We start from the raw sequence: 15,652 nt of genomic DNA, 5'->3' as shown, positions 1-15,652 counted from the left end.
AGAATAATGAATATCTGTTGAATGTCAGGCCCAAGGGAGAAAACTCTCTTGACCCTTAATTTCCATCCCACTGAAGAATGATTTGGCTCTCTAAATGCACTTCCAGTCATAAACAACAGCAGGAAATTCACAACAGTTTCTTTCCATCTAAACTAAGTGTTCTTCCCTTCTCCTCCAATTCAAATAGTCAGATTTCATTTCAGGTGGGTCTGTGTGAAGCATCTCACCTGTTTGACACCGTATTCAAAAGCCTTCTGGGCTAGTCGGCCAGGCCCTTCCACAGTCTTCCCATCATCATTAGGGCCCCAGCTCGCACTGTAAATATCCACATGTCCAGGATTAAATCCAATTGAACTGGCTTCAATAGCATCAGTCACAATGCCATCCAGCATTCTTATGCCTGAACAGCCAAGCAGACAAATATGTAAGTTGGTGTCAGTGTGTACACATAGAGTAGCACAGTGCTCTTAATGTTCATTTTTTAGAGGACTCTCGAAAGAGTCAAACAGGCTAATCGTTAATGTCCCAAATGCCTGTGACCCAGCTGCTAACTTCACAGCAGGAGGACGCAAGCCACTGCCTCCAATAGCTTTCGTATCTGCCCTTTAAAGATAACTATATGCACTGTGCAGTGGCCATGCTTGTTGTTGATTACAAAATGTCTCCCCTCCCTCTGCTTCCCTAATAAACTGAAAATGACAGGGTAGCTTTCAGAAAGAGGCATCAGACAGCTGTCTCTCAACATGCCTGCCCACGACTATACCACGAACTGCTGCAGCCCAGCCAGTGCCATACAAACCACTCTGTACGGGAAACCGTGCAGCTTGAAAAGATCTACCCACAATAGGCAACTAACAAATAGGGAAAGAACTCTTATTTATGAACACTGATTAAAAATAACCCAGAGGCCATTCTTTTATGTGTTTGCTAAGAAACATTTTCAAGGAACATGCTTCCTTTTCTTCTAAATAATCTCAAGGATGAAATCATTGCCATGGATTTCACTCCTGAGGGGGAATCATTTTTCATCAGGAGAAAGCAGATGCGGTAGTTCTTTGTGCTTTCCAACAGGCTGTCACCCATCATCAGACTCATGTATTTAAGGGCCGGGAAGGCAAAAGCAATTTAGACAAATACAGGCAGCTACCTGGTTATTCCTGGCTCCAGGCTAATAATACAGTGGAGTGTACAGCCTTAGATTTTCACACCATTATTTACTAGGGAGCATAGGTAAAAGAACGTGTAGTTGACAACTAGTAGAAGTCATATTTATTTTTAAAAATGGTTTAAAATGCATTTGGGAAAAAAAAAATCCCTGCTCTGCTCCTTACTAGCTTTGTGATCATGGGCAAGCCACTTAACCTCTGTGTGCCTCAGTTTCTTCCGCTGTAAAATGGGGGTGATAACAGCTCATGTGCATTGAGGATATACTATATGCAGCTACCGTTCTACAGGCCTAAAATGTATGGACTCATCTGTCCTTATGACAACCATTTGAGGTGGCTGCTGTAATTCTCCCCATTTTATAGGTAGAGAGAGACTGAGGCCAGAGAGGGACAGTGACTTGCCTAGGGCCACATAGCTTGAAACTGGGAAGCTGGGACTTGAATCCCAGAAAGCTGGCAGTCAAATCCATCCTGTTAACTTCTAGGATAATGTGTTGTAAGGTAAATGATGGACGCATAGTAGGTGTATTTTAATATCCTTGAGAACCTTGCTTCTGATTCCTCCTCTGTAAAATGAAGGGATCAGATGATTCTCTTGCAAACTGTAGCTACTTAGTTTGTCATGACTTAAAAAAAATGCATTGTTTTTCTAGGTGATTATGTAATTGCTGCTGCTGCCTTCATTTTCTTCAAATTAACATGGCACTTTTATGATGCTGGTATCAAAGGAATCAGAATGACACTTAAAATCTAGAAGCATGCTGTGTCAGTGAGAGATGAATTACATATGCCGGGGTGTATGTTTATTTGATCTCTGAAAATACAGAACCAAATTCAAGTTGTTCTTACATAGGGCTTAAAGGAGTTTCACTGTCACTGCCATGTTCTACAATTGATCTTTTTTTTTGTTGTAGTTTTAGAAAAAAAAACTATATGCAGTGTTTATAGTGTAACCATGAAAGCCTAAGTTTGGGTGGGCGTAAGAGGAGAGAATAAAATAAATTTTATTCTCTGTGAGCCCCTGCAGATCCACTCTGCACCCTTCTTCCCAGGAATGTGGATGGCAGCTGTGGCCTCTCTTGTCTTCCTGTTGGTTTCAGCCAACTGAAGAAAGCAGCAGGAGGGAGGTGGGGGATGAGGGGAGAGAGAGGTACTCATTCCTGGATCCTCCCTGCCTAGAAGCAGCTCCACTGTGCACTCAAGGCCACAGCTCCTGTCCAATGGCTGTCTCTTATGACCACAGCTTCTCTCTTCAACTTCCTCCTCTTGCTCCATTAGGTCTGAGGGTGGTAACATCTGCTTACATTAGTTAGCCCCTCTTTGGTTTCCTTTAACTTTTGTAAATAGTTCCTTTATTAAATCGCCCTGCTGGAACTTACCATCTGCTTACCCATAAAGACACTGACTGCAGCAACCAGAGATTCTAAATTCTTGTTATCCAAGATAACCTTTGGCTTCTTACTATAACAAGTATGTATTCCTTTTATTTTTGTTAAATAAACTGTTCTCAGTGATGAAATGAAGGACTCCAGAATTGAAAGGCAGGGGAAGTCTTTGCCTAAATTTACCTCTTCCTTCTGTTCTCTTAGCAAGCACTCAATAACAAAGCCTTCTAAATCAGAACACAGAGAAAATTAGATTTGCTTCAAAAGCTATTCAACATTTCCATTTTTTCCCCTCAACAAGATGTATGGGCTGTATTCAGCTATCATTTTCTAAGAATCCAGACCCAATGATTTGCTTGCAAATCGTATTTGAGTCGGGCGGCAAATTTTGCATGGCGTTCAATTTCTTCCTCTGGTTGTTGAAAAGTCCCCCCGACCCCAGGTGACCCAGGTCTTGTATTACCCCATTTGCACCAGGTAATGCAAGACTCAGATTCAACTGCCAAACCGCAGAAAGAGCCGTCCACTTTACCTCCAACTTTGGAGCTGTATGCGACTCCGACCCCACACTTGTGATTATTTGCTTGCATGGCAATTTCTCCTGCACATCTGGTCCCATGTCTGAGGATTAGAAAACAGGATTTAAAAAACACATGAGGACAAATACTGGTTTTGCGTATAAATCCATGATACAAAGGTATATTAACTTTTTGTCAGCTTTGTGGCTGGATTTAGATGAAACCATCAGTATTAAATGAAATGTAGGTCACAAGTACTGGAGCCCAAGTTTGTGAGGTCAGATTAGAGCTTCTACTGCTAACTAGTGGTGTGATCTTGGGTAAATTGCTGGTCCTCAAAGAATTGTGGCATGACATGAAATACTGTATGTAGAACACTTAGAACTGTGGCTGGTATATTGTAAGAAGGCAGGAAGTGTTAGCTATCCATACTTACAAGCAGCTCTGACACTTTCAGAAACCATCTCAAAGAAATGCCTTTTGCGTGTACTTTTTGGTATTAAAGTGACTCCTCACTTATCCCTCACTAGTGACTCCCTTGAATTAGGTTATTCTGGACCAGTCCTAGTGGGATATGGAGAACAGAGTCCCCTCTCAAGCCCTCCTCTCCTCCTCTAGCCGTATACCAAACTAAAAAACATCCAAAGGTTTTCTGGTAGCGAGAGGATTTTGAGATATTAACAAGACAGTACAGGCTAATTGGAAGACCAGGGTGCTCCTGCAACCCTGATTGGGACTAGAAGCCTGAACAAGACTGGTTTTGCAATCAGATAAAGAGGGTAATTTAGGATTTTGGAGTATTTGGCAGGGGGTGGGGGGGGGGTGGCGATCTATCTATTTAGATATGTGGACCAAAGTCCACCATTAAAGCATCAACTCTGAAATTCTAGGTATAGTGATTGTCTTTTTCCCTCTCCTCCCTGACCTCAGGAGGGTCAGTAAGTCAAGAGAACATTAATGTATATTTGTTTATTTCATGACTTCATTGCACTGTGGAAGCCCCTGGGGACAGTGTGTAGGCTGTTGGTGCATTGAAGGAGCCGTTGATCAGATATGCTGACATAGAGGATGAAAGAGGAAGGATTAGCTCTGAGCAACTCTTTCAGCCAGATGCTTTTAGACACACTGTACTAGACATCTATTAATTTAGCCCAACACGAAATGTAAAATCCTAAATTGACTGGTTGATTTCCTGGTTTCCTTCCACTAAATAGTGTTCCTCCTTTATGTTAATACTGGATAGGAGTCCCAAGTCAGAACAGTGTGATTATCTTTAATCCAAGGTCTTCCTTGATGTAGTAGACATCCATTTCTTTTTGGTCTTTCTAGCATTTTTTCCCTTTTGGGAAGTGGCCCTTGCTCACTCCTTGTGATTCTCTATCATGAGGCTTGTCCTCCCAGACAGCTTTCAAGAATTGAGGTAGATTCTCGGGAAGAAAATTACATTCCTTCTCCAGAATCTTTAAGTTCTATGTGAACCATGTGGATCTGGCTCCCAAGCAAGATTCTGTTGAGAATGAAGCTAAGTGGAGGTGAGCAGTATGAGGAGATGGAGACAGAGTAGCTGATCCTGACGGTATATTATTTGAGTTCCTGGATCTTGCAATGCCTGAAGGTAGAACATCCCTTGGGTGAATTTTTTCTAAATCCCCATTTTACTTAATCCTTTAGTTAGAAGTCTTTCATTTGCAACTGAAGCTGTCCTGACCAACACACACATTCCCTAAGAAATATGTGCATGTTGAACACATAGAAGAAATTGTATGCTTCTTTGATGAGTTAGTCCTCTTTGCCTTTGTTAAAGGAAAAATTCAGTTGCCATCCTGGAATTGTGCTTCCAGATGTCACACCACCCCCTGTATTTCCATTAACACAGGATGGGAGACAAGGCCCCAGATAGCAAAGTCTCCAGGCAGAGCCAAAAGAATCAGCCTGTTGGCTAATATCCCCAGCATTGTACCTCTGTCCTAAAAATGATGCAGTGTGACACTACATATTATTAACCTGTCCTTACATACTGAGAGCTATTTTCTTGAAAGGTGCAGAATCATGGGACAAATAGGGGTTGATATCTTTTCCTCCTCTTCCCACCTCCACACCTTGAGAAAAAGAGAAGACTTTATCAAAGTGGTTCTGTGTCATCCTTTATAGACCTGCAGCTTTCTTTCCTTCAATCAGGCTCTGAGATAAAAGAGCCCTTGGTTGTTTTAGAACAGTGGTCATAACTGGCATTTAAACAAATCAATTTTTAAAAAATTATTCCACAAGATAGTTTCAAGACTACTATTGTATTAGTTAAAATATCCTTGCCATACATGTTATATAACTGGAAAAATAATCTGTAATTGGTGTTGAAATGCTGAATACAAATTCATGCCAGCTTAATAGTAAGAGCTACCTGCACTGTTAAGATGTTTTTGCTTAGTGATTCCTCTTTTGATTTGCAGAGGAGAAATCAAATGCAGCTTTTATTAACCTTATTTACATGGTAATAAAGAACAGCAGCAACACAGATAGTTTGGAGAGATAATACCCTGGGAATTGGGAGATAATAGGTTTCTATCTGCTATGAAGGCCAAGACAAAATGGGGCCATTCATTTTCTAAACGTAAGGGATTTGTTTCTGACAACATGCTGGAAGGGTAACTGTTTTTTATTATACCTTTTGATAAATGATAGGGCTGCTACCTTTCTGGTTGATAGTGAAGAGGACCCAGAGAGAGAGTTGCTTATTGTGTAATTTTCAAATAGCAGATTCTGAATTGGTTCAGAAAATTGATTTGTCTCTGCTTCTGCTCTCATTGGGTGGTATTATTCTTGTCATGCTTATTTCTCAGTGAAAGGAGGTCTACCATGGTTGCTAAATGAGAATCCGTGATCATCATCATCATTAGGGTCATTGTCGTCGTCGTCATCATCATCATCATCATCATCATCGTCATCATCATTGTCATAGCAAACACTTAGCTCTGTCCATGTACCAGGCACTATCCAAGCCAATTACGTATATAAACATATTTAACCCCCATAATGACCCACTGAAATAATTACTATTATTATTCCTTTTTAGTAGACAGTAAAAACTAAGTCACAAAGAGATTAAATAATTTGCTGAAGATCACTCAGCTATTAAGTGGCAGATCTAAGATTTGATCTAAATCTAGCTGCAAAGTCTGTGCTCTTAAGTGTTTGGCTGTGGTCACACTACCTCTGTGCAATATGGGAGGTCCGTGGTCTGCTACGCTTTAGAAGCTCAGAGTTTGCAGGTGCAAAATACGTACAATTATATGGGCCGCTTCCTGGAGGCTTTGAAATTCCATGAGTTGAGGCAAATGGGGCTATTATAAGTACTGTGAGTTGAGAGTCTGTTTTTTGGGAGGAGGGAAGAGGGAGTACTTTTATCCTGAGTACAGAAACTTTACAGAATATCATTTCACCAGGTGTTCACCTATCCTGCGTCTACGATGCAAGTTATTACCCACACTGCATCTTAGGCCAGACCCGGGGCCTAAGGAAGGAGGCTGACACCTCCAGCTAAGTCTCCCCAGCTGCACCCGTGTGGATGGGGGAAGATTTCCCTCTTAGTCTTGACCAACGGAGTGGAATGAGTTGTCATTTTTACTTCATTCTAAGAAGGGTGCCACTTTTTTCCAAGATCCTATTGCCCATTTCCTTAGGAATTTCCTTTTAGGAGGGTAGGGAACAGGGGCCTTGTCACCATTTTAGGGGACAAAATGAAAAATAGAGGCAAAGTGAGATAAGTGATCTCTTCAAGGTCACCCTCCCCACTGGTAATCAGCAAAGTCATTGCTGCTGCCAAGCTGACATTACAAGGTTGTGCTCTTAAAGTACAGATGTTCCTCCTGGTCCTGCACTGCTCTGACTCAGAAATATGGCTGAACACTTGTCTGTTGGCCCTGCTCTAAGTTCCAGAGCCATCCCACTTTGCTTCAAGGGTGACCCTTCACAGTTTCTTTTGTATTGTTAATGGAATGTTCTAACATCTAAGGGTGTTTGCTGTTAACCCCTTTAACAAATAAACTCCAGAAGAAGTAAATGGTACTGAAAGAAGCAGTATCCTGGGACCCTCCCCAAGCCTCCCCTTCTCGCCAAGGAAGAAATATACACCCAGAAGTTGAGGCTAAGTCCATGAATGACAGTCTCTCTTCCAGGGTTTTATTGGCCTTCTGGAGGGGGACAATCCAAAGTAACAATTTTAGGTCAGTGTTATTGCACCAGCCACATGGGAATTCTGAGACAATAAGGAAGAAAGGGAGAGAATTGGAGACGGGGAAAGAAAGAGTGAGGAGAGAGCTTGATGGACCCAATTTTCGTAATAGTCCAAAAGAGGAGAAAAGAAAAGGGAAGCACTTGATGTGGCATCCACAAAGAGCTTTTCATTGCTTGCTCTTTCCGTCCCCACTCAAAGCAGCAAGCACTAATTTTTCCTTGGCTTTCATCTACTTGAGTGCAAGTCTCTTTTGGGTGGAGCAAATGAAGAGGAAAGTAGGAATTTCTCCTTAAAGTCTGCAAGAGACATCATTGTGCACAAAGATGATCTCACACGGGCATGGACACTTGAGGCCATGTGCCTAGAGGGTGAAGTTTCTTTGGGGCTAGGAAATAAAGGTTAAAATACCTCTTGCCTCCGTATCTTTATTTGGCCTCTTACTTTAGCAAGTCTGGCCCTTGGCCTTCCTCATGACCCTGTGGCTGCCATGGAGAGTTAGTTTAGGAGTCAGAAGATACCCTTGTTCTCTTCCCTTCAGCTTTAGCATACCCAGTACAAGCTCTGGACCAGGCTACTGCCTAGCCTAATGCCCTGGAGACTTGTGTTGGATCTGAGGCCAGGTCTCAGGGTACATTTCTTTTCTCTGGGGTCTGATCATGCTCTTCCAGAGAGAGCTGGTGAACATGATTGTGGCCACCAGAGCAAGTCATGTGGATTTGTTATCTTGGTCATCTATGTTTCTTTTCATGAGTAACCTCAAGCACATCACTAATAGTGAAAGATTCAGAGAGGAATTGGGGACAGGGGACATGGGCTCAAGGTTTTTATTCTTTACGTCTCAAACATTTTTCCTAAAGCTGTGTAACTATTCAGTAACATTTGAGGGGAGCATTTCATAATTTAAGAAAAATGAATTCAAATACAGTTCTGTAAGCCAAAGGGAATGTACAAATAGAAGCTTTTGTTTCTGTTTTAAAAGCAACAAAATATTGTGGTATGGATGGTGTACATGAACATTTTCTGAGTACTAAAATGTGGATCATGTTTATAGTGTAATTTTCTCAAATAAGATAAAAGCATTTTAAAGCACTTATCGCTCCCCCGCCCTACCACATTCACATTTACTCACTTGTTCTCATTTGTGGGATCATATCGGGGAAATGGATCATGGTCATTATCATTAAAATCATAGCTAGCCTCTGGATCCTAAAGAGAGAACAAAAATAACACTGTAGCATCATTAAAAAGCAGCACTTTCCAAGCTTTCTACCCCTATCCCATTGCCATCCTGGCTGATGGCTCAAAAGTAAGCATTTCAGAGTTTCTGGCCCAGTTGCTAATTATTTATTATACCCATAAACCAGGCAGAGACAATGTACATAAAAAAATGAGCCAGGGTCAAATTCTCAGTGAATGTTACCAAATGTACAACTCACAGAAGCTCATAGGATGCTAGAACCAGAAAGAACCAGAGTTTACTTAGTTCAGCCACCTCATTTTTCAAATGAGAAAACAGGCCCAGAGAAGATGAATGACTTAATAACTAAGCCAGAGCGCTAGCTAGTGACACTTGGACACTCATCTCTCTTAAGAAAATAGATGGAAAGACTGGCTCTGGGGTGGGACTCAGGTCAACAGTGATCTCCTTCGGCCTCCCCTGTTACTCTAAAATAAACATATAATTTAATTAAAGAGGGTGTGCTTGAAATTCAAGACCAGCTTCCAGGTCCTATTCCCTTTTCCAACCAGATTGCTACTCTTAAACATCTTCCACGTAGGAATTGTATCACCACTACTACTCCTTCTCTGTATTTTCCATATCTTTCAATAATTGCTACTTTCTACTAATATTTTTTATCTCTTCTTTTCCTTCCCTTTTCCTTTACTCTTTAGCTGGGGAATGTTGGTTAGTGGAAAGGTTGAGAGAAAGCCAAAGGGCAATTTTCAAGACTAAACACTCATCTAAAGACCTAAAATATTATGAAGAACTTCATAAACAATTAAGTAGCTAACTTTTGTTTACTTAGTTCCCATTTCTAATGGCTTTTCTTGGTTTGACTCTTTTTTTGTGCTTTGTGGTGTATGCTTTGATTTCCATGGAAGAAATCATATTCACATAACTTCATAATGTGAGAGAGATTGACCCATAAGGACTATGAGGAGAAAGACTATGAAAATGATCTAAGGCATCAGGTTTGATTTGATTGCTTTAATATCCCCCAATACTGAGTGACATAGAATTTGAATGGCTTTTAATAATTTAGTAAGTTCTCCCCCAACCCCAACACACAGGTTTTTGTATAGTCCTTGGCTCCACTGAATTCTTTCAATGCCCAGTGAAACAAAAGAAAGTTTGTGTGCACTGGCAGGAGGGTGAGGACAGTGACAAAGGTCGGTCCATCATTCCCAGGGCTGATATCAGAGTAGCCTCCTGTTTGAGGGAAGGAAAGCCCTAACTGTGTCTGTGTAGACAGTTCCCTAAGTTACACTCACAGGAGGACTCAGACTCACATAATTGGCATAGATATCTGTGTGATTCCATTCCAAGCCATCATCCAGTACAGTGATAACAACTCCTTTGCCTGTGATGCCTTTTTGCCAAACAGGTATCACATGGAGATCCAGCTTGGGCAGGGCTGCAGTCATCCTAGTATCTTGCTAGTAAAGAAAAACAAGGAAGCATTGATAAAATCATGATCTGCTTGCTACAAATGAGAACTGAAGCTCCAGTCTGGAGACCCGTCTTTCTTTTTCCCGGGGTCACTCTACTCTTTACAAGAAGGCAATTAGGTGAAGTAAAAAAAAAAACTTGAGGGTAGGACCAAGTGAATCATCAGAGTGCTGTTGTTTTTCTAACTGTTCCAATGGAAAATCACTCTAAAGGATGAATCACCCTGTGCCCCTTCTCTTTGAGCTATGTGGCTTTGGAGAAGAAGTTTGTCCCTAAGTTGCTTTCATTTATAATTACACGCTCTAGCTTTTCATTTACCAAAGCTTTATTTGATGTCCCATGTTTCCATCTCCCCCCAAATCCTGAGCCTCCATTGCCATACTGAACCTACTATGTTGTCTGGTTCACAGTTATTCATGGATGTTTCTGTAACTTTTCTAAAAGTAAAGGCAAAACATGGAATGCCCAGGAGGCTGTGGCCTCACCAAGACTTGGAATTTAACTGCCTGTTTCCAAGTATGAGTAATTTAGGGAGTAAGCATCTGTGAGAGGAGATTTGGGATTTTTTTTCAGATAACTTTTCTGATAGTTACAGTTTTCTAGGGAAGAAGAGCTGGACAGCATAGGAACACAGATATGAGTAAAATCCCCAAGCATGTGAGAGAGATGCACTGGAAGAGTGCCAGGCTTTTAGTGAAGGAGGTCAATAAGAAATTTGCAAATGACTACAATCAAAAGTATCAGTGAATGCATTGTCCAGTGGCTGATACCCCTCAGGAAGATGTAGGGCAAACCCAGAATTTACTAGGCCAACATGTAGCTGAATTGCAGGAGGCTTGAACTACACACAACATGTTGGCCAAAGCCAGAGGAGTTCTCTATGTCAGTCACAAGAAAATTCATAGAGTGTGGTTGTTAAGAGTATGGCCATGAATTATGGCCCCACCACTAGTAACCATGTGATCTTGGCAAGCGATTCAACTTAACAACGTCTCTGTTTCTTCATCTGATAAATGGGCATATTTACTGTATCTACAACAAAATGTTGTGTGAGATCTAAATGAGTCAATTCATGTCAAACATTTAGAATAGGATTTGGCACATGGTAAATGCACCAATCTTAGCTAATGGGTCTCTTGCACTGCAATGAGCAAGTCCTGCTTAGGTTAAGAGAGTTCTAAGAGGAATTGATCTCCTTTCCCATCCATTTTGCAACAAGGATGTCTAAGCCTTGGCTTATGGTTATCATGAAAATTTATCTTTTATAATATCCTCAACAAATAAACATATCTTTTAACATGTATTACTATGACAGAGCCTTCATGTTAAAACAGGAGGAAGAGCACTCTACAGGCAAGCAGGAGCTCTTACAATTTTTCCACTCAATGCCCACATTCCAATAGGAATCTGGAACAATCTTAAAGGTAGAGTGGCTCACAAGTATAGAAATCTGTGAAGAGATACCTTGTGTCTTTCCTTGTGTTCCTTCCTTTAGCCTAGTTCAGAAATTCTTACCTGTAAGCATGTTAAAATTGCCTCTCAGGGCTGTACTGAATCATGTTCACTGTTCTCTTTGGGTGATTTAAAGTGTTCTCAAGAGTAACTTTGAGCAAATGTGATTTTTCCCACGAGTACTATTTTGGAATTCCTAACTTGGAAGGCATGATTCTTTTGTACTTATTCCAGATAAACTTAAGAAGACAAAAAGGCAATAATCTTTCCTTTCACAGTAGCTAAAGAGCTGTATTTCAGACATTCTTACCTAATAAAACAGAAAATCCAGACAATGGAAGGTCCTATCAAACCTAATCTCCAGGTGACATAACCCTCTGCTGAATTATCCATCATTAAAAAAAAAAATCTATTGTGCACAAGTCCCACGCGGTCCTTCTGTAGGTACTTACCAAGTACCACTGCTGATTCCACATTGGATCATTGAAGAGATTTAGTGCTGAGTCTCTTGGAACTGAACGTTTACTTCTCTCTTTTTCATACTGTTGTTCAGCCCATATCACCTACAAGGAGTTTCATAGCAAGAAAACCAACAGTCAAATAGCTACCTCTGGTGTAACCATCTTTCCTCTAACTAGTTGTAGTACCCTCTCCATCAGAGTTCAGGCAGCTCCACAGTGTTTTCATTTGACTACAGATCAAACTGGTAGCTCAGTGAGATGAAGGAATTGCCTGTTGGGGAGATAAACATTTCCTCTAATGGAGTAAAGTGTACCTTTACTCTAATAGGGGGAGGAGAAGCAGTCAGTGAAGTGATGATTCCCTCAAATTATTTACATTGTGATTACGGTGGAAGTAAAAGTTCAGCCTGCTTTCATCAGCAAATGGACCATAATATTCATTTTTATATTGAGATTCCAGGGTTCTGTAGCTGAAAACTTGTCTATTTTTATGGAATAAGTTAAGAAGCTAAGAGATTCCAGTGATTGCTGTTATGGTGCTCTTAAAGCTTAATTTCTCTTTCTTTACACACAAAATAGAATTTGCAAATGTAACAAAATACAGGAAGGGTGCAGTGTCTTTGCAAATTCAAAATTCTGGCTCCACTGCTTCAACCACCTGCTTAAGAGTATTTAATAAGAGGAACAGATCCAGGGTGATGAATGAGCACTACTGACGGTGCACACTTACCATTAATTTAGTTTCGTGTATTATGCAAAGAGATCTGACAATACAGAAATTACCTTCCCCACATTTATAGTATAATCCAATTATACTTGAGGCCCTGAGAGGATGAGGGGCTGCCTTGTGGTTATATTCATTATGAAATAATACCATGCTCCTATTTTGCTGTGCAACATGACTGTTTCCTACCCAAAACATATCCTCTCTTTGGTACACATGATGACAGTCCAGTGTGTGATAGGATACCGTTAATGTGAGAATACTGATGAGTCAGATCCAAAAATAAAAGCTGAAAAATAATTTGCAACTAAAGGATAAAACCATCCACAATGGCTGCCCTGAATTTTCAATGAGAAAATATACTTCAAGCCTATTATAAACACTGGGAGGGACTTGAGAGCCAGAAATTAGTCACTGTAATTTATTTTTAAAGTGCTTGTATTTTCAAGCTTAATTGTTTTGGCTTAAAATACCTCAGTGCTTGGAATATACTGCCTGTCATCCGAGTTGGTCTTTGGGAGCTGGCTGCTAGGGAACAAGTACTAATCTTTGAGGGAGAGAGTCACTTACAGTTGGAGCTTTTATTAACTGACTTGTAAAGGTAGCTTACTGGTGCATTTCAGAGGGCTAATTTGAAAGAATAATACCCTTATTAAAAAAGAGCAATAAAATGAAAATCAAAAGTGATTTTTAAAAAATGGAATATAAGAAGAGGCACTCTGCCATCTGATCAGATAAACATCCAATTGTTGGAAATAGTGTTGTGATTAATATCATTAATGATATTAATCCCATATTAATCTCTATAAGAGGAGACCAGATGGAACAGAGCAAACTGGTGATGTCCTTCTAGTATGTATATAATAGGTATCATGTACTTAATTGTATATAACCCTTTTGATTTGAAAAGGGCATTAAAAATCATCTAGTCCAACTTTCTACTGCAAGTTTCAATGGGTTCTAGGATTTTTCCTGAAATAAAATTATTCTGGGGATAACTTTCCATAGGAATATACAGACTCCTTTCTTATGAAGTTATGCTCTAGAGTAAATTCTCAGCTCTTTTTCATTATGCTTTGAGATTTCCCACCCCCAGTCAATTATTAAGGAAATATCTAAAGAGTAGAACTGAGCCACCTGTTCATTTTAGTGAGAGACTTTGAGTAATAATAACAGCTAGGTCTGCTCCACTCTGTCCAATTTTCTACTATGAAAATGAGAAGGGAGGTCAGTTTGACTTTCTTGTGCATTAATGTCAGACATGCTTTTAGGCAGACAAGGAAATAAGTCTCTTGTTTTTTGCCCAAGAAGTAAGCCTAGCCAGAGTGCTGCAAGTTACCCCACTTCCAGAGCCCACATAAAATTAGCCACCTGCCTTGGGACAGCGAAGGGAAGATTTCACTGGACAAGAAATGTTTAATGTTCAGGGTCTTTGGTTTTCCACATCTAGCCAGTAACCTGAATAAAAGCCAGTAATGGCTGTATGTGAGCTGTGGGTCACTGTCCATAGTTCTGATACAGTATTGTTGGTGTGGAGGTGGTTGCTTCTTTCATGTTTCAACACTGGTAACCCAGGCCCAGTCATTCCTTAACCTCATAATTTGTCTTTTTCTTCTTCTTCTCTAAATTTTATCAGTTGCATAACAAATAAGATAGCAAATTATTTTACAGGGTTCATGAATTCCATGTACTTTCAACTGTTCTAAACACCTTTCTGTCACTTATACTTTTCTTTTTGGAAAGGTGACAGCGTGTGTTTTATTTTTCATAAAGCTATCATAATTCTCTAGAGTGTTCTAGACAACAGAAATCATGTATACAGATATCAGGCCAGCCAGGACAAATTTCCACTAGTATGGCACATTTTTGAGAAAAGGCAACATTGTATATGCAAATTCCAGTACTTCAAATTTCTATTTCATGCCAATATTTCTACTGATATGTTAGCTGACCTTGAAAACAGACTTCAAAAATCAATAGGTACATTAAATACACATGAATGGCCCCACACTTTACCTAGATTTATTCTAGACATTTCCTGATGTTGCCTAATCATTGAATATGTATACACACCGGGATAAAAAAGATCAAATGCTTTGGATCAAACAATACAATACTTCTGGAAGAAAACATTTGCCTCATGAAGACATGGATTTAAAGCTCCCTCAAAAACACTAGTTTTTGTCCAGTAGAAGTGACAGAGTGATTTTTTTCAGTTACACTGAAATAGTATTAAAAGCAGGGTTTATATATTATATTTCTTTGGCATCACCATATGAGATATCAAAGTGCTTAGTGCATAATAGGCATTATAGTAAAAGATTGTTGATTGACTGTATTGTCAAACATTTTATTGGTGCTGCCACTTGATTCTCAGTATTCACTTTCATGCTCTTAGACTGGATTTGTAAGTTAGTGTTTTAGATATATAATACATATTTTACATGTATTATGTATTTATACATGTAAAATTTAGTCAACCAATTCAATCCAATCTAGTTATTATTATGTACAATTATAACCCTATGGAAATAATTAAAAAACACTACAGATAAATGTGAACACAACCAAAAAAGAAGCATATTTGCAAAGTGCTTTTACCCTTGTTGGCAATCATAAAGAAAGTAGATAAGGCAGGTTACTAGTTTGAAGACAAATGCACAACACTTACACGATCATCATCAGATAATCTCTTAGTGATATGAAAGGCACTCCTTCGAGACCTCCGAGGATGGTTTTTATGTTTGAATAAGTAGTGATTTTCAAGTGATCCAATCTATAAAAGAAAAAATGTAAAATAAAAATCCTCCTCCTAAAATAAGTATATTTGGGTTAGATTGATACCCAGCTAACTTAGAGACAGGCAACTTTTGTTAAGCCCATTTCTTGTACTTGAAGTTAACTTTTTTCTTGACGAGGAAGACGCTAATAGAAGCCTTCCGTCTCTTAGAGAGTTGAGTGAGATGAGTCTCAAGATATTATCACTTGGGCTGACAGCATTATCGGGGCCTGGTGATGCTTCTCTTTCACATCGTTCAGAGGAA

General features: G+C 39.8%; 1 protein-coding gene and 1 long non-coding RNA gene across 2 annotated transcripts in view; one reads left to right on the top strand and one right to left on the bottom strand.

Moving 5' to 3' along the window:
- The window catches only part of LOC140695622 (uncharacterized), a 233,488-nt gene that overhangs the window by 31,872 nt on the left and 185,964 nt on the right, over positions 1-15,652 (top strand). The window lies entirely within an intron of this gene.
- PCSK1 (proprotein convertase subtilisin/kexin type 1) overlaps positions 1-15,652 on the bottom strand; it is a 39,104-nt gene that overhangs the window by 19,892 nt on the left and 3,560 nt on the right. Inside the window, exons 2-7 of the mRNA XM_006212951.4 lie at positions 15,280-15,384; positions 11,876-11,986; positions 9,812-9,958; positions 8,430-8,506; positions 3,084-3,172; positions 228-400 (exon numbers count right to left, since the gene is read on the bottom strand). Coding sequence (XP_006213013.2) covers positions 228-400; positions 3,084-3,172; positions 8,430-8,506; positions 9,812-9,958; positions 11,876-11,986; positions 15,280-15,384 — 702 coding nt within the window. The remainder of the gene's footprint in view (positions 1-227; positions 401-3,083; positions 3,173-8,429; positions 8,507-9,811; positions 9,959-11,875; positions 11,987-15,279; positions 15,385-15,652) is intronic.

The sequence above is a fragment of the Vicugna pacos genome, chromosome 3, assembly GCF_048564905.1.
Source record: "Vicugna pacos chromosome 3, VicPac4, whole genome shotgun sequence".
In the NCBI taxonomy this organism is placed as follows: domain Eukaryota; kingdom Metazoa; phylum Chordata; class Mammalia; order Artiodactyla; family Camelidae; genus Vicugna; species Vicugna pacos.
The sequence above is the reverse complement of the archived record's forward strand: the minus strand, read 5'-3'. Positions and strand labels throughout refer to the sequence as shown.